The sequence below is a fragment of the Pongo pygmaeus genome, chromosome 9, assembly GCF_028885625.2.
Source record: "Pongo pygmaeus isolate AG05252 chromosome 9, NHGRI_mPonPyg2-v2.0_pri, whole genome shotgun sequence".
NCBI classification, from domain to species: domain Eukaryota; kingdom Metazoa; phylum Chordata; class Mammalia; order Primates; family Hominidae; genus Pongo; species Pongo pygmaeus.
The window spans coordinates 16,096,110-16,117,947 of NC_072382.2; the positions used below are offsets into that span (position 1 = coordinate 16,096,110).

Genomic DNA, 21,838 nt, shown 5'->3' on the forward strand with positions numbered 1-21,838 from the left:
ATTGAACTCACAGCCAAAAATGCCATAACTCATGTCTGAAAAGCTTATCTAATACATATGTTTTCTTTATAAGGCATATTGCAGCCATCTTTTGGTAGGGAACACTCAACAGAACCTCAGTTTTATGCATGGGGCCCATTTAAGCATTTAAGCAGAAAAATCACCACCACCAACAAAAAAGAAAACTGTGGAAAATGTACTAAATATATAAACAGAATCTGATTATATAGCATTCTAGAAGACACAAAACCATAAAGATAGTAAAAAGATCAGTGATTTTTTTTTTTTTTTTTGCTGGGGTTCAAGGGAGAGGGGAGGAATACGAGGGATACACAGGTGAAGCACAGATTTCTAGGGTGATATAACTATTCTGTATGATAAAACCCACAGAACTTTACAGCACAGAGTGAATCAATGTATACACATTAAAATATCATTTAGGAGGTCAAGAGGTCAAAGAATTCAAACTGTGACAAGAAAATCTAACTATTATATTATGTATAACTGTATTATAAGCATATAAAACGTCACTGAAGGAGGTAAGAAACAAGAGGGTGACTGAAATAACTTTGGGAATGAATGGAATATGTAAGACTAAAAGCAGGGAAATTGCACATAGGCACTGTATTCTAGTTGATAAAATTATTTCCCATTAAGGTAGAAGTTAACAATTCTGACACTGCTATATATGTATACTTGGATTAAGCAATTAAGTGAATGTGTGAGGGATGGCAGGCATCATGCTTCCAACTGTTTGGAGTTGGAATTTACAGATAAGCAAGGCATATATACATATGTGTACACATACATATATGAGTAAATATACACACAAATATTTTTGTCCTGTCAGCTGAGGGGGCCTAAAACAAACAACACCTCACCAGCGATGAGCATTATCTAGTGCCTAGATCTTGGTTTCTAATGCCATTCTTCCTTAAAAGTCACCAGGTGTTTCACGGTGAACAGGTCTATGCAAACCTACCCCAACCTACCCCCAAAGACCAAAGAAGCTGAGAGGCCAAAGAAAGAGGCTGACAAATACGGTTTCTCAGAAACATTTAATAGGAACTTACAAACAGAAGCAATGTTTCTAGCAGCCACTAAATGGCGGCACTCACCCTCCCAAAAGTACCCTTTATATAGCAAGCATTTTTGGCAAAACGTGTAGCTAGTCATATCTCAGACTTTCTTGTGAAACACCTGACCACTGGGGAGGTTAGATAAGCATCTTTATGAGGGGTTGTCTGTACTACCGGCATTGTTTAAAGACATTACTGCAGAATATCTTGGTATGCAGGAGTCAAACAGCAGTCATCATGCCAGCTGCTCTTCAAGATGACATCACTCTTACAATGCAACAGGCTGTTTTCCTACACTCCACCCCTCGAAACCAGTCCTTAAAATCTTACATGCCTGCCTTTTCTGTGATAGTCCCTGGACCTAGAGGGAGGGTGCTTGATATTGTATGGCTTTAGTAGCATTGCAATGGCAATGGAAAACAGATTGGGTCCAGTGGAATTCCACATGAGGGAGATTTGCAGGCTTGGTTGAATCATCTATATAGTCTTCATAATACCATGAAGAAGTAAAACAATGAGAAATACATAACATTAATAATTGGAATAGTAGAAATCTAAATAAAGTAATATGATGTTTAAGATATCCCTTGCCTTAATAGCCTATAAATATGGGAAGAGTGACTATCATCTTCTGAATTTCAGGACCCATATATTCCGACAGTTTCAGTAATATGAAGATTTTGGAAATTCTAAAAGGTTTTGAGATCACTTCTAATTAAGCATTTAGCTCTTATGTTAGCATTAACTGCATCCCCAACTTTTGCAACTTATTGACCTGCACATTTTTCTGAGCACTTACTTTCCTTATGTCAGATGTAGGGAATCATGAGACGAACAAGTTTTGCTTCCTGCACTGTAGCAAATGAATTTAGGTAAAGATATAAAAGATGAAAAAACCCTATGACTATATGACTTTTAGTGTCATGAAACTGATTACTATTTAATCTTGTTATTCTTCCCAGTGCTTGACTTTAAAATAGGGCAAGTTAGCCAGGTGCGGTGGCTCAAACTTGTAATCCCAGCACTTTGGAAGGCCGAGGCAGGTGGATCACGAAGTCAGGAGTTCGAGACCAGCCTGACCAACATGGTGAAACTCTGTCTCTATTAAAAATACAAAAAAAAAAAAAAAATTAGCTGGGTTTGGTGGCGTTTGCCTGTAATCCCAGCTACTCAGGAGGCTGAGGCATAAGAATCGCTTGAACCTGGGAGGTGGAAGTTGCAGTGAGCTGAGATTGCACCACTGCACTCCAGCCCAGGCGACAGAGTGAGACTCAGTCTGAAAAAAAAAAAAAAAATTGGGCAAGTTATAGTCCATCTCATAGTGTTGTTAGGACTAATTTCTTCGTGTGCTTAGAAAAATGCCTGGCAGATAGGAAATGGTCAATATTATTATTATTGATAAGATGACCATTTTGGAGTTTAGAAAACCATTATCAATGCCTATGAAATAACAGCTCCATAAGCCATTCCCTTAAATCCAGTAGACTGAATTCTCACAAGTCCTCATCACTCATCATTTCTACATCCTGCTGACTTATAAATACTTCTTCATACCATGGTTTATGTCTTTGCTTAATATCAAGGAGGATGGATTCCATAGTAGAGCCAAACTCAATGATACTACGAATCTGATTTTGGTAGGTGTAAGCAAAGCCAGCAGCATGCATGGCCACCAATGAACCATTTGAATCAAACACAGGGGAGCCGGAAGTCCCAAAGAAAAACTCAGTGTCATACGTAATCACATCAGGGTTCTGAACTATTTTCTGGAAACTTCTTTGAGTATACATATGGACATACTCTGGATTTTCTGCTTTTTTAGACTGAACACGTTCCTGACATTTCTTTGCTCGCTGACCCTGAGGGATCACAGCACAAGCATCAATCTGCTTTTTTTCTCCATATGGATGGCCAATAATATGTATCAACCCACTAAGTGGCACAGGAGTAATTCCATTATATAGTTCCATAGGTACTTGTTGTCCATTTTCCTTCAGTTTCAGGACAGCATAGTCAAGCTCTTCATTATGTATCTCAAACCAAGGTTCAACAAAAAAGTAGTTTGTTTCCTTGTCTTTTAGCTCTTCATAACCAAATGTCACCCTTACACATTGACCAATTATGGTTGCCCACTTACTTGGCTCTATTCCGTCTCCCACAATGTCATTTATTACATGCCGACAAGTTAAAATGAACAATTCTTTAAAAACAAAGCAGGTGGCGCAACCCGTAGTTGCACTGTTCCAGAATAAGTACCCAACTGAGTCACTGAGACGTGCAAGAAGTTTCACTACTTTAATTGAAGAAGAGTTTTTTGTTACTTTCCCAAACGTTGTTCTATGCAAGTTATATAATGTTTCCCCAGTTTTTGCTTTCATTTTTTTCTTTAAGTTTTCCTTGATTTTTTCACTTTCTCTTTTCAAACTGGGGTACTGAGCCACGACTTGTTCTCTCAACACACCGGTGTTTCTTTTCTCTGACTCGAGATTCTGAGAAGCTGCTGCACTGGGGACCATTCTTTTCTCAACCTCAACCTGAAAGTGTTTGCCTTCTAACTCATCAACTGGCTGGGTGCTTTCTAAAATGGAGTCGTTGTTTTCAATGAGTTTCCAATCATCACTCTCCAGAAACAAAAGAAACCTGCCATCCTTGCACAGAGCATCCTTGATGGTTTCTCCTTTGAAAGCATAAACACAGAGTTTGCACCCCTTTTTGTGAAGCTTCCCACATTTAACAATCCTTCTATACTTCCCAATTCCAATTGCATGAATGTAAAATTTGACACATTCAGTCAATGCTTTGTCATGCCTGCCAAATACGTGGTTATCTTCCTCCTGCTTACTTTTACTTTGGGGAAATGTAATGACCACATGGCAGCTTTCAGGGAAACAACTGAGGGGCATTCCAAGGTTTATGTACGCTTTGATTCCTTCTGTGCCACGCACAAGCATTTCTTGGCCTTGGTGAGTTTCTATCTCTTTTCTGACAGCCTGGAGAGTGTTGAGAGCCATATATAAGCTACCATTCTCACTATGTGTGAGCTCATGTTTCATATTTTGGTTTTTCCTGTGGTTTACATCCAAGGTAACAAGTATTATCCTATTTTGGGGCACGGTCTGGTCTTCTGGATTTTTCTTAGGTGAATGGAATCTTTGAGCCTGGGTATTAATTATGGCTCTTGGGCCTCCTCTAGACTCCATCTTCATTAGAGAAGTACTGGAATTATTCTGTTGCTCTTTAGAGACCTAAAAATAAATGTTAGATACTTTAAAACTCTGAATGCAACCTGAGTCTTTTGTTTCTCTTTTCAGGTATGCAATTCACAAAATTCCTATGAGAAACTCAGAACCAATCTAAAAGGGCCAGTGAATAAAATTAAATCAGTGTTTGACACGGGATCCAAAATGAAAGCTGAGCTTCCTATAACCTCTGTCAGATAAACTCTTGGTACTACTACACTAGTGCATTTTTCTGAAAAATATGAGGGAAGAAACAATTTTTTCCCAGGTGCCTCAAGAACAGATTCTTAAAAGTTCACTAGTGGCCAGGCATGGTGACTCCCGCCTGCAATTCCAGCACTTTGGGAGGCCAAGGCAGGTGGATCACCTGAGGTCAGGAGTTCGAGACCAGCCTGATCAACATGGTGAAATCCTGTCTCTACTAAAAATACAAAAATTAGCCGGGTGTGGTGGCATACGCCTGTAATCTCAGCTACTCGGGAAGCTGAGGCTGGAGAAACGCTTGAACCTGGGAGGTGGAGGTTGTAGTGAGCCAAGATCGTGCCATTGCACTCCAGCCTGGGCAACAAGAGTGAAACTCCATCTCAAAAAAAAAAAAGTCCACTAGTATTTGAAATACTTTTATTTCAGGACTTGTTTATTATCTTCAGCTATATAATTTTTACATTTCCTGAGGACAATGATGAATTACAGCAAAAAAAATTGTTCTTGAAATACTGAATTCAGCAATAAGCTATCACAATTTATTATAAGCATTACATATTAAACAAAATCATTATTTAACTAATCATTTGGTTATAATATAGTTATTTGTAACAATGAATACTTTGATTTGCCCAGCATATATCATGAAAATAACTCAAATTATTTTCTCTATTACATCAACTAATCCCCAAAGTTTATAAAATAAGGAGGAACAAACATGACTTATCTATCCTTTTGATGGAGAAACTAAGGCACAGAAAGTTTTTCTTGTAGACGTCTTTTCTAGGGTCACATAATAACAAATACATAAAGTGAGTATCAAAATTGCAATTCCTAGTCCAATTATTTTTTCCACTGGACTAGTGTATACATTCTTTTTTGTGAACTTTATATTTATGATTGCCATTTTTGTAGGGTATTATCTTAAGAAACGGGTGGAGGTGGCGAGAGGAATTAAATAAAGAGGATTAATCAAATAGTAGAAACTCGATGAAAAATTAGAGTGTCTGTTTCCTATGTCTAAAAAATACATTTTTCCCAAGTCATATTCATCATGGCATGGGTATCAGCAGATATGGGTCTGTATGCCAGCAATGCCCTTTACTACTACTGGGAATAACAATGCCAGGAATATTGTAAAGATTAAGTGTAGCATCATTGTATGAGAATGCCTAGCACAATGACTAGCACATAATATGTTAACATTTGTTTTCCTTCTTTATACTAATATTCCAGATCAAAAATAAATAAATAAAAGGGACTTAAGGTAATACAGATTTACCCTGGGCACACATATAAACTCTCAAAGAGCATCCCTTCAGCCTAATGCTGTCAGAAACATCTTTGTTATGCACCCTATTAGAGTACTATAATAAATTTCCTATTTATTAAAATGATTCTTGGGCAGATATAGACACTTCTGAAAGGGGAAGAGGAATAGGATATAGTAATTAGCTCTGTCATGGAATACGATAGAGAAAAACATAACTAAGTTTGCCTTAGACTTTTTAGATACTTGGATATTCTAGTTTTCCAGAACCAGGATAAAACAAAACAAGTTGAGAAATTGTAAGCTTCATACTCAAATGTTTACCATTCCTCAACTTTTTTCTTGATAAATTCAAGGAGCATTTTAGACTCAGGGAAAGATACAATGGTTTGATATGATAACAGAGCCCAATCAGTAGAAAAAGGCCCAACTACATGTCATTAAACTTAACTCCAAAGTCTTCACTTCATTCCTGCCTTAAGCAACAACTCACTTTCTCCCTCTTCTCCAATAAACAAATTGAAGACTTGTCAGAATCCTTCCTGACTTCCTAACAAGGTTATGGTAAGAACAAATATATTAAAAAATTGTTTTATAAACTATATTCAAATGTAGGTTATAATTACAATTGAATAGATCAGCCACATTTGGAATGGTATATGTTTTCATGCTATGAAATAGTATTAATTTTGGTTTATTACATAGTTTACCACAACATATTGTATTGCAGTTTTTGTTGTTATTCAAGAAATATTACAATAGTTTTTCATTAAAGACTGCTTTGATATAGCCAAGATTTGTATTACAACTCTCTTCCCCATGCTACCCCCAAAATAGAAAGGATAAAATAAGTAAGGACAATTTTAGTTTATTTAATATTCCCAACACTCAAGGTAATTTCTTGGCAAGAACTATAAAACCCAATGCCAAGGATAGGTAAGTCTAATATTGGTAAACAGGCTTCAGTATCTGTAGGTTCTATATCTATGGGTTCAACCAACTGCAGATTGAAAATATTTTGGGAAAAAAAATTAGTGTGCCTGAACTAAACATGTGTGACTTTTTTTTTCTTGTCATTATTCCCTAAGCAATACAGTATATCAACATTTTACATAGCATTTCCCTTGTATTAGGTAATATAAATAATCCAGAGATGATTTAAAGTATACAGGAGGATATGATACATTATATGCCAATACTATGCCATGTTATGTGAAGAATTTGAGCATTCATGGATTTTGGTATCCAAGAGAGGTCCTGGAACAAATCCCACATGGATACCAAGAGATGACTAGATTACATAAGTAGAATTTACAGACATACCGGAGAAAAATAGTGCTCGATTTTCGTATTACATTTTTCATTGACTGAGTGCTTCCGTGACCTCTGCTTCTTACAGCTCATGATGGCTTGCAGATGAATGGATGGTTCAGCTGAAACACTAATTTCAAATTTTCAAATTATAGCAGTATCTTCAAAGCTGTCATTAATTGTACAGAGGAAAAGATTGGTTGGTGTCCTATGTCCCATCTTTCCCCTTAGGCTCCAACCTTGCTCTCCCTGGAGATGGTACCTTAGCAAATAGATAGTTTATTCACCAACTATAATCACCTTAAGAATAAAAGCTCTCTTTTCCAGAGCACTGCGTGTCAGGCACGTCATGAAAATTATACTAAACACTTTATGAAAATTATCTCTAGCTGCAAATTCCCATGGATACTATGCAACGTAGTTATAGCTACATTTTGCTGATGGGGAAAGTATAGCTTAGAGAAGGTAGATGAGCTGCCCAAGGCCAGAGCTATGTGGCAGAGATGGAATTCAAATGCAGGTATAAATAATAGAATAATTTTCAGTTGGAAATTTCAAAAAGCTGTTCTAATTACATTGATGTTAAAATCTGTTCTCCATTTAAGATGAAGATGGCAAGGGAAGATAAAATTACAGGGAAGTGGTGAGGATAGAGCTGATGAAAGAAACTTGGAATGAGATTTTAAAAAGAAATCTGGAAAGTTTGCTAGGGATGATAGTCAGAAACCTTAGTTGCTGCTTTACATTTTTTGTTTAAAGAGGTATTTTTCCTTCTATCTCTCCTCTGATGTATCCCTAGAAGAGGATGAACAAACTTTAAATAAAATAGTGACATCTTCAATAGTAATAAATACCGCTAGAAAGATAAATACCATGAGGGCAGCAGCCATGTCTGTCCTTAGTACCTCAATATCTCAAAACAATGTCTGAGACATGTCAGGCCCTTGAAAAAGATACACTTCTAAAGATACATTCAATAAATGAATGGAGTAGGCATATGGTGTACTATGCCCTGTTCTAAGTGCTTTTCATCAACTACCTCATGTAATTCTTACAACCCTATGAGACAGGTACTATTTGTCTCATTTTACTGGCAAAGACCTTGAACACCCAGGGAGCTTAAACTTTTACTCAAGTTCATAAAACTCAGAGAATATACTTTCAAGACTTTTTATTATGAACAATTTATTAGAGAAAAAAATGAGAGAATGGTATAATGAACTTCTACATACCTATCACATAGTTAATTGTTCATTTTTTTGCCAACTTATATAAAAGTGAAACAGTAAAAGAACTAACATAACTAACTATTTTTGTTCACGGGGCTTTTATCCATTCATGCATGGAGGGGAGGTTAATTTTAGAGCAGTGAGATAATATGCAAAAAAAAATGTAGTTTTAAAAACTAACTCTAGGATTAAAGGGAAAGTATGTAAACAACTATGCATTGTTAAAAATTTACAGGTAGGGTTGTGACCTGGAGAACAAATATAAATATAACCTTTAGATAACTTCCATTTGACAAGAAATACAGGGGCTAGAACATAAGCTGAACAACAACATGTAGAAGCAGCCCAGGAAATCAACATTCTATAGAGAAAACTTATCTGTTCTCTTCAACAAATCAATGCTTGGGCTCACTGGAACATCAGGATAAAGACATTCCCAACCTTCTTGGACCCTTGATGGTGCTCACATGTCTGCAGTCAATGGTCACCTCTTGATCGTAAATCCCTTCTCTTCCCCATGCCCTTAACATAAAGAGCCTGAAACTTGTACTCACTTAAGAGGCTACTTTGGGTTGCTAGTCTGCCATCTTCTCAGTTTGCTGGCTCTCTGAAGGAACCTGCTTCTCCTCCCACCAACTCTCATCTCTCATGTGTGGCTTTGAGGTGTGAGTTGCTGAACCTGGGTTTGGCTACCCTTACACCATCCTTTTATTTTACTAGATGATTTATGTTACAGCTAGAAACATCATGACATTTAAATGCTAATGGTCACTTCCCATCTGTAAAAATTACGTACTTTTTCTTATATAATCACAATACTGATTTATTCATACCAAGATCCAACTGAGGTACACAGTTTCCTTTATATGTCTTATAAGGCTCTTTTATTCTAGAAAAAGCACTGATTTATAGAAGAGAACAGAGAAATTGTCTCTATAGAATGTTCACCTCCTGGGTTGCTTCCTCATGTCATTGTTTAACTTATGTTCTAGCCCCTGTATTTCTTGTCAAATGGAAGTTATCTAAAGGCTATGTTTATTCTTGTAACCATTCCACTATGGAGCAAGAGTCCTGGCTTTGTAGTTTACTGTAAATCAACGACTAGGGAAATTCATTTAGCCTTTCTGAGCCTCAATTTCTTGTTTGTAAAAAGAAGCAATGATTCTAAATGAGATAATGAATGTGGAAGTGCTAAAATAATGTTAGAACTTATAAGACTGTCTGAGTTCAAATATCAGGTAGCCATTTACTAGCTGCATGACCTTTGGCATATTAATTAACTATTCTTCCTTCATTTTCCTCACCTTAAGGTGGGAATCAACTTTGTTATAAAGATTAAGAAATACATTGTGGTCTGGGCGCGGTAGCTCATGCTTGTAATCCCAGCACTTTGGGAGGCCAACGCTGATGGATCACTTTAAGTCGGGAGTTCTAGGCCAGCTTGGCCAACCTGGTGAAAACCTGTCTCTACTAAGTATTAAAAATTAGCTGGGCATGGTGGTGGGTGCCTGTAATCCCAGCTACTTGGGAGGCTGAGGCAGGAGAGTGGCTTGTACCTGGGAGGCAGAGGTTGCAGTGAGCCGAGATCACACTACTGCCCTCCAGCCTGAGCAACAGAGTGAGACTTCATCTCTCTCTCTCACACACACACACACACATATTATATATATTATATATGCAATCTATCTATATATATGTAGTGTGTGTAAATATATATATATATATAGAGAGAGAGAGAGAGAGAGCACATGCAAAGCCTTTAAAACACTGCCTGTATGTAATAGGTTGCCCAGTAAATAATCAACAAAAAGGTGATGTAAATGTTACCAATATCAATACACTCACTACAGGGATACTTTTTCAACAGCAGAGAACCTACGAAAACAAAAATAGAAAATATATAATTGCGGAACCGGGCTATGTTGCAACATCCTTAAATGCAAGAACTTGTTGCCCAACTATTAAGAAAATCTAGGGATTCACTTGTGTCTGTTCATGATGTCTCATCTTATGAAGTTTGAGAGAGGATCCGGGTGCTTTAGGAGTGATTAATAGACACAAACCAAAAAAGGAAAATAAAATGGGCAGAAAGAAACGTTAATTTTGCCTGTACTTGGGCAATCACAGTGGAAAGGGGCAAGAGGTTAAGAAAACACTCCAATATCCTCCGTCTCCCTACATTGTTTTCAGTATCCAGGATAAATCAGATTATATCAAAATATAAAGTGCTCTTAGCTATCCTATACCAACCCCTGTTTTATACTTGAGGTCAAGGTTCTACTTACCTAAAGGACTTGCTTGACTTCCTACAGCAAAGGGATAAAGCAGTGTAGCCTGGGGCCCATGTCCAGCCCACCTGACAGCTCCCCTTAGGAATTTCTCTGTCTCTCAATCTCTCCTTCCTTCCCTCTGTCCTTCCCCCTCTCTTCCTCTCTCCCTTTCCTCCCCTCCTTCAGTCTCCCTCTCTTCCTGCTTCTCCCCACCCCAGCCCCCACTTTCTGCCTTTCCAGGGGCAAGAGCAGGGGTCGAGGCCAACTCTAAGCCTCTTCCAATCCTACCACGCCGCCCCGCTGCCCCCCAGCACACAAGGGGACTTGCAGCACCACCAAAATAAAACCTGTGTCCTCCTGGCTCCCCAGACGGGTGGCGCTGTCAGTCCCTGGCTTCGGGACACCCAGCTCCTTCTCCTCCCAGCCGGGACTCGAGCCCACCGCACTCGAGCCCACCGCGGCCGCGCCTGTGCCCTGTGTGCTCTCTCACTGCGCGCCTCACCGGCACTCGGCCTGGAATCCAGAGCTCAACGCAGGTCCCGCTCGTATTTGAGGAAGCAAAGGCTCCAGAGCTCCAGCTGGGCGGGAAACGGAGCAGGTGGGGCTAGGGGTTTGAATCGCCCGCCTTTTGGGAAAGGCTGTTTGCGAACAACTTGGTTACTTTCTTTCACTTTTAAATCAGCCGTGCCTCTTCCGGCCTAAACTTCAGGTAGCTACATCGTGCAGTGCTTGACGCTGTGTTTATATCAGACAGCACTGCCAGTCTGAAACAAAACTTTCTGAACTTCCTAATCCCTAGAGCCTGCGTGAGAAGCAGACTTGAGCCTGTTCTCTTCCTTTGAACTTTTCTTTTACACGAGTGCAACAAAAAACAAGAGAGACAAGTCGTAGTGTTGCTAGTGATAAGGCAGATTTTTCACCAAGCCTAAAAAGCTTTTAAAAATCTGGTCCGATAACCAAAGGGGTTCCTAAAAGATTTCTTTATGCCTAGGGACAAAATAAACTCAGCGCTTAACTGGAGTTCAACCTAATGCAAGATCTACTTTCTCCACCTTTGAGATAAGGGAGAGCCTCAAGAAGGTTGAAGGGACTTCAGGGCACACATTGATACTGAGTTGAGGGTTGGGAGGTTGATTAGGTCTTGCTGGAGCCTCCAAGAATGTCAAATGTTGGCTCCCAGTAATATCAAAGCAACCTGTTGATAAGACAAAGCTAAGTTTCTTGCTTACTGAGGTAATGGAGAACAATAACTTGACAGAATTTAAGTGGTGTCTCAGAGAGGGAAGAGCAAGTTTGGGCTACGTATTGAGATTTTGAAGTCCCATTGTAAGTCTAATCTTTAATGAGGGGAATTGGTTAGACACATCCGTTCACTTGGTTCTGTTCTTTTTACGTTTCCAGGGAGAGCGTCAGTGCCCCTTTCAGAATAAAAGCCCGCAGGAGTGCGGATTTTATCTACCTTCTCCCCACCAGCATCCCGCCGCGGCCAATGAATCCTGGCAAAACTCCAGGTCAGCCCCAGAACCAAAGAGTAACTCACCTAAGAGGAAGGTCCGTTCCCACCAAGTCTCAGACGCCTGAACTCGTAATTTTTAGGGACTTTCCCTTCCAGTCCCTTGGAATCCAGCACTTTGGTTGGAGAACAGAACTCACTTGGGGAATGGCGCGCCTGGCCAACGGAATGAAAGATACTGATGTTTGTCTTTTCTTTTCAGGCAGCAACTCACCTTCTTCGGAAGCCGATTGGCTGCGCTGGGGACACCTGTTGGTGTGCAAAAAAGAGTGGTTGGAAAGGCAAGGCCGAGGGAGCGCGCCCACCCTACCCACCCACAGCGCTCCTCCTTGACGCCGCGAGCAGGACCCTGTCTCACTGACCCCGTGCCCACGGCGGTCCTTGCCTGCTTCTATTCTCCCGGTTTCCCCAGTCCCGAGTAATGGAAAGCCAGAGCGAAAGCGAAAGCATCCTAGTCGCCGGTAGGTTGGCCTGGGCGGGGCTGGAGAGGGAGCGGGAAATAAAAACTCGGGTGTGGGAGGAGCTGGGACGCTGGCGGCAGAGCCACCGTGGCAGCTTGAGTTTCCCGCGCGCGGGAAGCGGAGGTGGAAGTTGGCGCGCAGGAATGTGGCTGTCCTCGCCTGTAAATCATGGTTGGGGAGGAGTCGCGGAGGCACCAGGTTGGGGTGTGCAGCACACAGGGGGCGCTCCATCTGCTGCAGCACACAGGAGGCGCTGAGGCTAGTTGGGGAAGTGGGGAGACTCAGGCACTTCCCAGGGGGCGGCATCCCCAGCAGATGGGATAGGCCCGGTGACTAGGACAAAACCTCGAAGAAGCCGCGGATGCAGGAAGAGTAAACGCCCTTGTCATAAATCGATTCTCCAAACGTTCATCAATATGTGGAGACGTTTATGATAGTGATGAAGAAGATGATATGGGCTCTAGGAATACGCATCTCAAAGCTGATGATCAAAGAAGATTGGAGAGGGTTTTCAAGGCAGCCTGCTGTTTAAGGACCTGCATTCTGAGTAGACGTGTATTGGAGAAGGCGATTACAGTCACAAAGGGGACAACTTTTATGCAATTGACAGAGGACTATATGATGTATATAAACAGATAGGGTTGAAAGGTGTGTTGGTAACTACAAAACACATGGGAATTTGGAGGAAGGAACTGGCCTTAAATGCATGTACAATACACCAAGAGAAGCTAAAATTACTGCTTCATCTTCTGTGGGTTCTTTGGGGTTTGGATAGAGTAACCTTAAAACATATTTGAATGCTGACTTTTTCTATGTGACTCACTTTTGGAATCTGTGTATTCATACATTCAGAAAGGCTAATCACAGCTAGTACCCAGCATCCAAACAATAGCAGCCAATAATTCTACTCTGGAGACAATTTTTTTTTCTTTTTCTTTCTTTCTTTCTCTCTTTCTTTCTTTCTTTTTCTTTCCTTCCTTCTTTCTTTCTCTTTCTTTCCTTCCTTCTCTTTCTCTTTTTTTCTTCATTCCTTTCTTCTTTTCTTTCTTCCTCTCTTTCTTTCTTTCTCTTTCTTTCTTTCCTTCCTTCTTTCTCTTTCTCTTTTTTCTTCATTCCTTTCTTTTCTTTCTTCCTCTCTTTTCTTTCTTTATTTCTTCTTTCTTTTTTCTTTTATCTTTCTTTCTTTCTCACTTTTCTCCCTCCCTCCCTCCCTCCTTTCTTCCTTCTTTCTCTTTTGCCTGTTTTACATTTCAATGTGTAAGCAAATAGTGATTAAAGGACAATAGGCTTAACATTTTCTAAAACATGGGTGTTCAGAATTGAATATACTGATAAAATTTGTTTCCAAAAGGAAGGATTACATACTAGGTGGGAGTGTAAATTAGTTCAACCATTGTGGAAAACAGTGTGGCAATTCCTCAAAGACTTAAAAACAGAACTACCATTCAACCGAGCAATCCCATGACTGGGTATGTACCCAAAGGAATATAAATCATTCTTTCATAAAGACACACGAACACGTATGTTCCTTGTAGCACTGTTCACAATAGCAAAGAATTAACCTAAATGCCTATCAATGGTAGGCTGGATAAAGAAAACTCAGTATACCATTGAATACTACACAGCCATAAAAAATAATGAGGTCATGTCCTATACAGGGACATGGATGGAGCTAGAGGCCATTATTCCTGGCAAACTAATGCAGGAACAGAAATCAAATACTGCATGTTATCACTTATACATGGGAGCTAAATGATGAGAACACATGGACACATAGAGGGGAACAACAGATGCTGGGGCCTATTGGAGGGTGGTGGATGGAAGAAGGGAGAGGATCAGGAAAAACAACTTAACGGGTACTAGGCTTAATACCTTGGTGGTGAAATAATCTGTACATCAAACCCCCATGACATGAGTTTATCTACATAACAGACCGGCACATGTACCACTAAACTTAAATAAAGTTTTTAAAAAAGTTTTCAATCTACGAAGTTGAGATTTACTAGAAAGGTTATTCAAATGACTTTGATATATTGAAATGTTAGTGCACAAGGAGATAATAAAAAGTTATTATTATAGAAGATATAAAACATGTACCACCTAATATCTGTACAACTAAATCTACTATGTACCAAGATATTTATCAACATTCTTTCTGAAATTTTTATGTCGTTTTGTATAATTTTAATCATATTTCTTTTAAAAACATTTATGGCATGATAAGTTATGTTTTGGCTTATTGCGGAAAGGGCATAAAATAACAGTTTTTAAACTTTATATATATTTGCAATGAAATATATTTTGGCTTTAGACAATAGGAACATAACCTTTTTTTGGATGAAAGATTACTATCACATTTTTTCTTCATTATCTGACATCTTTGTCATTTTCTTAACTTATATTACTAAAGTTCCCTACCTTTTCAAAAAAAAAAAAGTCTAATATTGACATTTATTTCTCTGTAGCAAACTTTAGCTATTGTTTTTTCTACTAATTTCAGGCAAAAATGAAGTATTAATTTCAGTTACAAAATATAGCTTAGTAAGATCTAAACCAAATAAAATTCACATTCTAAAGACTACAAACAAGTTTTAAAAAGATATTTTGGCCATTAAACTTATTTATTAAATTTAACTTTTGTCTTCTAAGAACCAGAGTTCTTACAATTACTATGAAGCTCCTATTCTATAATCATAGCCTGGGTTCCTTGTCAATGCTTCATTAAACAGGCTATTTTTTTCTTTTTTCTTTTCTTTTTTTTTTTAGAGACAGAGTCTCACTATGTCACCCAGGCTGGAGTGAAGTGGCATGATCTTGGCTTACTGAAACCTCCATCTCCCAGGTTCAAGCAATTCTCATGCCTCAGCCACTTGAGTAGCTGGGACTACAGGATTTCGCCATATTCCCCAGGCTGGTCTCGAACTCGTGAGCTCAGGTAACCCGCCTACCTTGGTCTCCCAAAGTGCTAGGATTACAGGTATGAACCACCACGCCCGGCCAATTTCTTAATTCTTAGACTAAATCTACAGGGGACACACTTTTTCCAACATTAGCTGCAAAGGGTTTTTTCCTCCACACTTAAGTCACGGTCAGTAAGTAGTTTTTTTTTTTTCCTGTGTTTTTGTTTCCTTGTTTGTTTTTATTTGGGAAAATGCCTCTTTTGATAGTAATGAATTATTTTTTACACGCAAGGTCAAAAACAGCATGGAGTGAATTTTCTTCCACATGTATACACACCTTTTTATTCCTGCCTCTGGCTGTAAATAGTTGCACAGTTAAAAGCGGGATGGACTTAACGAGTATCATTTATATTTATAATTGCTGTATTTGTAATTCTGCTACAGAAATGAATTCTGTTATTATAATCAAAGGTTACACTGTTATCTGAATTCTTGAAAAACATGTAAAAATACTGCTCTTGTGGCTTTTCATAGGTTTATAGTCTATAAACACTAATTTTAATCAATAATTCATATCATTTATGATTAATTTTATGAGAAACAGATAACAATAATAGACATAGGCATAATTATTTTGTGACAGCTGGTGTGTTTGGAGTATTTACTATCACCCTTAAATATGATACCCTGGCTGGAAAATATTAATTTGATAACATACCTTTAAGAAATTATATAAAATATGTAAAAGCATAACCTTATGCACATTTTTAAAACAAGGCCTTCTTGTAGGAAAAAGATCACACCATGCATGAAGATGTTTTGTTTTCTATTATTATTTGAATTTATTTTAAAAGCCATTACTGCTCTGTGTGTGTGTATATATATGTATATATATATATACATACACACACACACACACACACACACACACACACACGTATGAAACCAAAAATTCCAGGTTCATCATATTCTACACAGATTTTCTTTTTTGTTGCCCTAACTTATTCTTAATCATTGAAAGCACTGAAAATCAATGCCTGTTTGATAAATCAAGATGTGCGATCAAGTTAAAAATGTCATAGTTATTATATATAAAACTTTCTTAAGATTACTTTTGTAGTAACCTTTAAAAGGGGTGGTGGTGGTGTGGGATCCCTTGGCAAAATCCAACTTGGCTGCTTAACTGCTTTCATTGGCCTGGCTAACACTTATGTCTGCCCACAGAAGCAGCAGGGAGTGTGTAGAGGGAAATGACCTCTGCTGCTATACTGCTTTGAGTTCCTCTCTGAGCTTGGCATTTACATGTGTCCGTTTCATTTAATGCTCTCAATAACCCTGTGGGGAAGGTGAGATTATCTTTGCCATTTCACAAAAAGCTTTAGCAAATAATTGTGCAGAAACATCCTTATGAGGATTTGTACTCCCATATGAAACTAGAAGCCAAACTTATTCTATTGAATGATGGCTGCCTCTCAGATCTAACTGCAAAAAGGCACAGTGGCTTACTTCTTCCTACTATAATGCTTTTTCATTAATCCAATCATCTATTCAAGGTATAAATTTCGGGTGGCAATTTACAAGATCTGGTGCCAGATTCTATGAAGGGTAAAATGTTGACTCCTGCCCTCAAATAGGGAAGACAGAAAAGGTACACAAATAATATCATTTCCACACGGTTTCATTCATTTAAGAGATGTGTTAATTCCTACTTTGTGCCAGGTATTGTACTGGACATTGGGGAACAGAGGTGAATGAATATGATTCTCACATTCATGGACCCAGAGCAGTTTAATGCAATATTGTATCTAAGCCTAGTGCTTTTCCAGGTCACGTCTCATAGCCTATCCAATATATTAAAATGCACACACATTCTATATTAAATACACGTTTGCTGTTTAATCTAGTTTGAAGTACTTGGAGAATTGGAAGAACCAGTTGCCAAGTGTGGAAAATTGTTCTCAGATCTTCCCCCTTCCCTGTACACACACCAGTTGCCAGGTGCCTTTGCAGTTCCTCCTCACCCCATCAATGTTGGGCTTCGGGCAGTAGAATGTAGATAGAATTAACACTGTGCTGAGCTCGACCCTGAAAGCCACTGCGTCTTTCTGTTTGCCTCTGTCCTGGTTCTGTCATTGCATGTAAAGAACATGCCCCCGCTAATACTGTCTCATAGAGGGCATGAGCCTAAATGAGGTAGCCTATGGGATGGTCGTGGAGATGTACCTGGCACGAACGCTCCAGAAATGGTATGGCGCCTTTGCCACTGTTACTTCTCTTACTACTACCATGTTACTCTGTTTTGATGTATACTTGTCTAGATGATTGTGCATGATTTTTAGGTTTTGGATAAATATTACCAAATTACTCAACTACTAGCAGGAAAAGGTGATGTTCACTTCAATTTGAGGTCAAAAGTGTTGCGAGATCGGGATTCCTAGGATCCAGATCATAGACTCCAGCTCAGTCAAAGACCTGGAAGGCAAAGAACCTCTACGAGAGTAATGCCCTCATAAGGAGCCTCCATTTGGACTCTTAAGGGGGTGTCAGCCCCATGAAAACTCCAGAGGCTGCTAGCCTTCCTCCTTCCAGAAAAGGGAATAACCACCGCACCCATCCTAGCTGTGGCCCGAGGTTCGAGCGCCCGGGCCGCAGGGACTAGTAGGGGCACGCGGTCTGCAGTAGCCTCCATCTTCCTTGTACTTCAGGAGGAAGAAACCTGCCCCGCTTTCCTCCAGACCTCACCGCCCGAATGACCCTCCAAGACCCTCTCAAGGTGCCCGCAGTGCTCCTTAATTCAGAGCCAGCCCCTCCACACCTGTGGGTAATTCTCATCAGGTGGGAGGAGAGACTGAGAAAAGAAGTAAGACACAGAGACAAAGTATAGAGAAAGAAAAGTGGGCCCAGGGGACCGGCGCTCAGCATACAGAGGACCCGCACCTGCACCATTCTCTGAGTTCCCTCATTATTTATTGATTACCATTTTCACTATCTCAGCAAGATGAATGCGGTAGGAGGGCAGGGTCATAGTGGGGAGAAGGTCAGCAAGAAAACATGTGAGCAAAGGACTCTGTGTCACAAATAAGTTCAAGGGAAGGTACTATGCCTGGATGTACTCATAGTCCAGATTTATGTTTCTCTCCATCCAAACATCTCAGTGGAGTAAAGAATAATAAAGCAGCATTGCTGCCAACATGTCTCGCCTCCCACCACAGGGCGGTTTTTCTCCTATCTCAGAATTGAACAAATGTACAATCGAGTATTATACCGAGACATTCAATTCCCAGGGGCAGGCAGGAGACAGTGGCCTTCCTCTTATCTCAACTGCAAGAGCCTTTCGTCTTTTACTAATCCTCCTCAGCACAGATACTTCAGGGTGTCGAGCTGGGGGATGGTCAAGTCTTTCCCATCCCATGAGGCCATATTTCAGACTATCACATGGGGAGAAACCTTGGACCATACCCAGCTTTCCAGGGCAGAGGTCCTTGTGGCTTTCCACAGTGCATGGTGCCCCTGGTCTATAGAGACTGGCGATGAATTTTACCAAGCATACTGCCTGTAAACATTTTGTTAACAAGGCACATCCTGCACAGCCCTAGAGCCCTTAAACTTTGATTCCATACAACACATGTTTTTGTGAGCTCAAGGTTGGGGCAAAGTTACAGATTAACAGCATCTTGGGGCAAAGCAATTGTTCAGGGTACAGGTCAAAATGGAGATTCTTTTGTCTTCATTTCTACATAGACACAGTAAAAGTCTGATCTCTGTTTCTTTTCCCTACAACCTCACAGCCCAAATGACCCTCCAAGACCCTCTGGAGGCATCCGCAGTGCTCCTTAATTTGCAGCTCTACAGAATGAGACCGGCGTGGCAGCCCCCTTTCAGGACAGCTCCCGAGATGCAAGAGGAGCCCCTAAATCTCACCCAGCAAAGCCGTTTCTTCCTAACCGGGCTGGGGAGTGCCATGCACTGCCAGGAGATGGCGACAGAGGATGAGCCTGCGGAAACCGGGTAAGGGGAGGGCGGAGCTGAGGTGAGGACCCACATCCCTCATGCCCAATGGCAGCACGAGGTGGAAATGGTTTGCCCAGTCCTCAGTTCTCCAGGACAGAGCTTGAGCCTTCTGGGAAACTGCTTTTCCCTGGCTGAGTGATTAGTGGGGATGTCAAGTTGGGAAGCTGGATGTTCCCTTCCATGTGCTCCTCTGAGAATCATCTGTTGGTCTAAAGGTGCTAGAACTGAAGCTGGTGAGCCTCTTGGGGCGGCCTCAAGGGCTAACAAGATCTCAAATGCTCTTCTCTCCATCGCTTGTAGTATCCTGGATTATTGTGAAAATGTATAGGGATGCCTGGGGAAGGGTTAAGGATTAAAATAAAAGGTTTAAATATAAATAACTTTATATATAAATTTGTTTTCTTGTAAACCAATATGTTATACAGTAGGAAGTTTAATTCCTTAACTTTGGTTTTTCTCCCTAGCCTTTTCATAGCCAACAAGAGCAAAAGCACACTGCAATGTCCAAACGAATTGCAGGTGTTTTCTGCTCCCTGAAGCCTGGGAATTAATTTATATACTCAGTCCCTTTTCCCTTGGCTGGCCATTGAAGTAGTTGAACCACAGGACTGGACTGTCCAGAATCATTAGCCAGAGTCCGCTGTGAGTGGACGTCTTTTAGTTCTGCTTCAACGCTATAACCAACCTTTACCAAAAGCAACAACAAAACAAAAAACTGCAGAAACCAATGAGTTCTGTTCACAAAGGATGGCTCCTCATGTCATCACACCAGCAAGGAATGGACGAGCCTCTGATTTTTCTCTTCTTGGCTGACTTTACAAGGTTGGGTGCAGCCCATGAGGATCATGAAGCAAAGACAGAAAGTGCTGGAGAAGCCCCACCTTCAGGGCCTCACCTTTAGCTGGTTTGTATGGTTCCACTTCATGTAGCTGTTGGAACACCAGTCTCTCTAATGTGCTCTGTGGGATAGCTGTTACCTTCCACTAATTTATGTCTAATACCTATAAACCTAAAGTGTCCTTTTAAAAATTTTATTCAGTCTTTTTGGAGGAAATTTTTGTGCATGCCAGATATAGTGTCAAGCGTGGGGATTGCTAAGATGAATGTAACATTGTCCTCACCACCCATTAAGTCACAATCTAGTAGATGAGTAAAAGTAAAAAAAATAAAAAAAAAGAGTTATAACCATAATACAGAAGTGAACAGGTTGCAGTGGTAGCACAGAGAGGGCTTCAGGGATGCTGTCACAGAGGTGGTAACATTTGAGATATAGATTCCAAATTCAGATGTGTTTGCTGTTGCAAAATTCCAGGGTCTATGTGCCCAGTTCCTGAACATTCCAGTGATAATTTTTACCTAAAATTTAGGTGGCAAATGAATCTTACTATAACCACTTGGAACCACTGTGTTTCTGGTCCATCCTGTGAGACCCATCTTTGCTTTAGAGGGATGGAGGCAGAGGTCATACAGCAGGTAAGCTCAAGCAGTGATATATGACAGGGCTTTCAGAACTGGGGACTGTTCTGAAAGTTTCTCATATGGAGATGAGGAACTTATTTGAAACTGGAGCAAATGTCACTCTTGCTATGCTTTAGCAAAGAGACTGGAGGCATTTTACCCCTGACCTAGAGATCTGTCGAACTTTGAACTTTTATTAGTCCATTTCCATACTGCTATGAAGAAGTACCTGAGATTGAGTAATTTATAAAGAAAAAGAGGTTTAATGTACTCACAGTTCCACATGGCTGGGGAGGCCTCACAATCACGGTGGAACGTGAAGGAGGAGCAAAGCCATGTCTTACGTGGTGGCAGTCAACAGAGCATGTGCAGGGGAACTGCCCTTTATAAAACCATCAGATCTTGTGAGACTTATTCACTATCACAAGAACAGCACAGGAAAAACCCACCCCCATGATTCAATTACCTCTCACTGGGTCCCTCCCAGGACATATGGGGATTATGGGAGCTACAACTCAAGATGAGATTTGGGTGAGGACACAGCCAAACCATATAATTCCACCCCTGGTCCCTCCCAAATCTCATGTCCTTACAATTCGAAACACAATCATCCCCTTCCAACAGTCTCCCAAAGTCTTAACTAATTGCAGCATTAACACAAAAGTCCAAATCCAGAGTCTCATCTGAGACAAGGCAAGTCCCTTCCACCTATGAGCCTGTAAAATCAAAAGCAAGTCAGTTACTTCCTAGATATAATGGGGGTAGAGGATTTGGGTAAATATACCCATTCCAAATGGGATAAATTGCCAAAACAAAAGGGCTACAGCCCCCATGCAAGTCCCAAATCCAGCAGGGCAGTCAAATCTTAAAGCTCCAAAATAAGCTTTGACTAC

The 21,838-nt window shown here is 40.2% G+C and overlaps 1 protein-coding gene and 1 long non-coding RNA gene across 10 annotated transcripts; one reads left to right on the forward strand and one right to left on the reverse strand.

The window, feature by feature from the left end:
* Positions 1-1,044: 1,044 nt before the first annotated feature.
* FAM111A (FAM111 trypsin like peptidase A) lies at positions 1,045-12,563 on the reverse strand. Of its 9 annotated transcripts, none has more exons than XM_054440711.2 (4): positions 12,478-12,563; positions 12,143-12,364; positions 7,116-7,272; positions 1,045-4,324 (listed from the first exon to the last, which is right to left on the reverse strand). In XM_054440711.2, exons 3-4 carry the CDS (start codon positions 7,194-7,196, stop codon positions 2,573-2,575), a joined length of 1,833 nt encoding a protein of 610 aa, XP_054296686.2. In that variant the 5' UTR covers positions 7,197-7,272; positions 12,143-12,364; positions 12,478-12,563; the 3' UTR covers positions 1,045-2,572. The 9 variants fall into 9 exon arrangements, with proteins under 9 accessions (XP_054296686.2, XP_054296684.2, XP_054296687.2 ...); XM_054440709.2 differs by having other exon boundaries at positions 7,116-7,233; positions 12,478-12,546; XM_054440712.2 differs by lacking the exon at positions 12,478-12,563 and having other exon boundaries at positions 7,116-7,225; positions 12,143-12,232.
* LOC134740239 (uncharacterized) lies at positions 12,318-20,884 on the forward strand. The gene is made up of 3 exons (XR_010127556.1): positions 12,318-12,576; positions 15,343-15,511; positions 19,265-20,884. It is a non-coding gene; the product is annotated as an uncharacterized LOC134740239 (long non-coding RNA).
* Positions 20,885-21,838: the final 954 nt, after the last annotated feature.

Excerpts from the sequence above, each read along its gene's own strand:
- FAM111A (XM_054440711.2), bottom strand. The coding sequence starts at position 7,196 with ATGAGCTGTAAGAAGCAGAGGTCACGGAAGCACTCAGTCAATGAAAAA. Across the intron at positions 4,325-7,115 it reads TCGAGCACTATTTTTCTCCG|GTCTCTAAAGAGCAACAGAA; the intron begins GTATGTCTGTAA and ends ATTTATTTTTAG.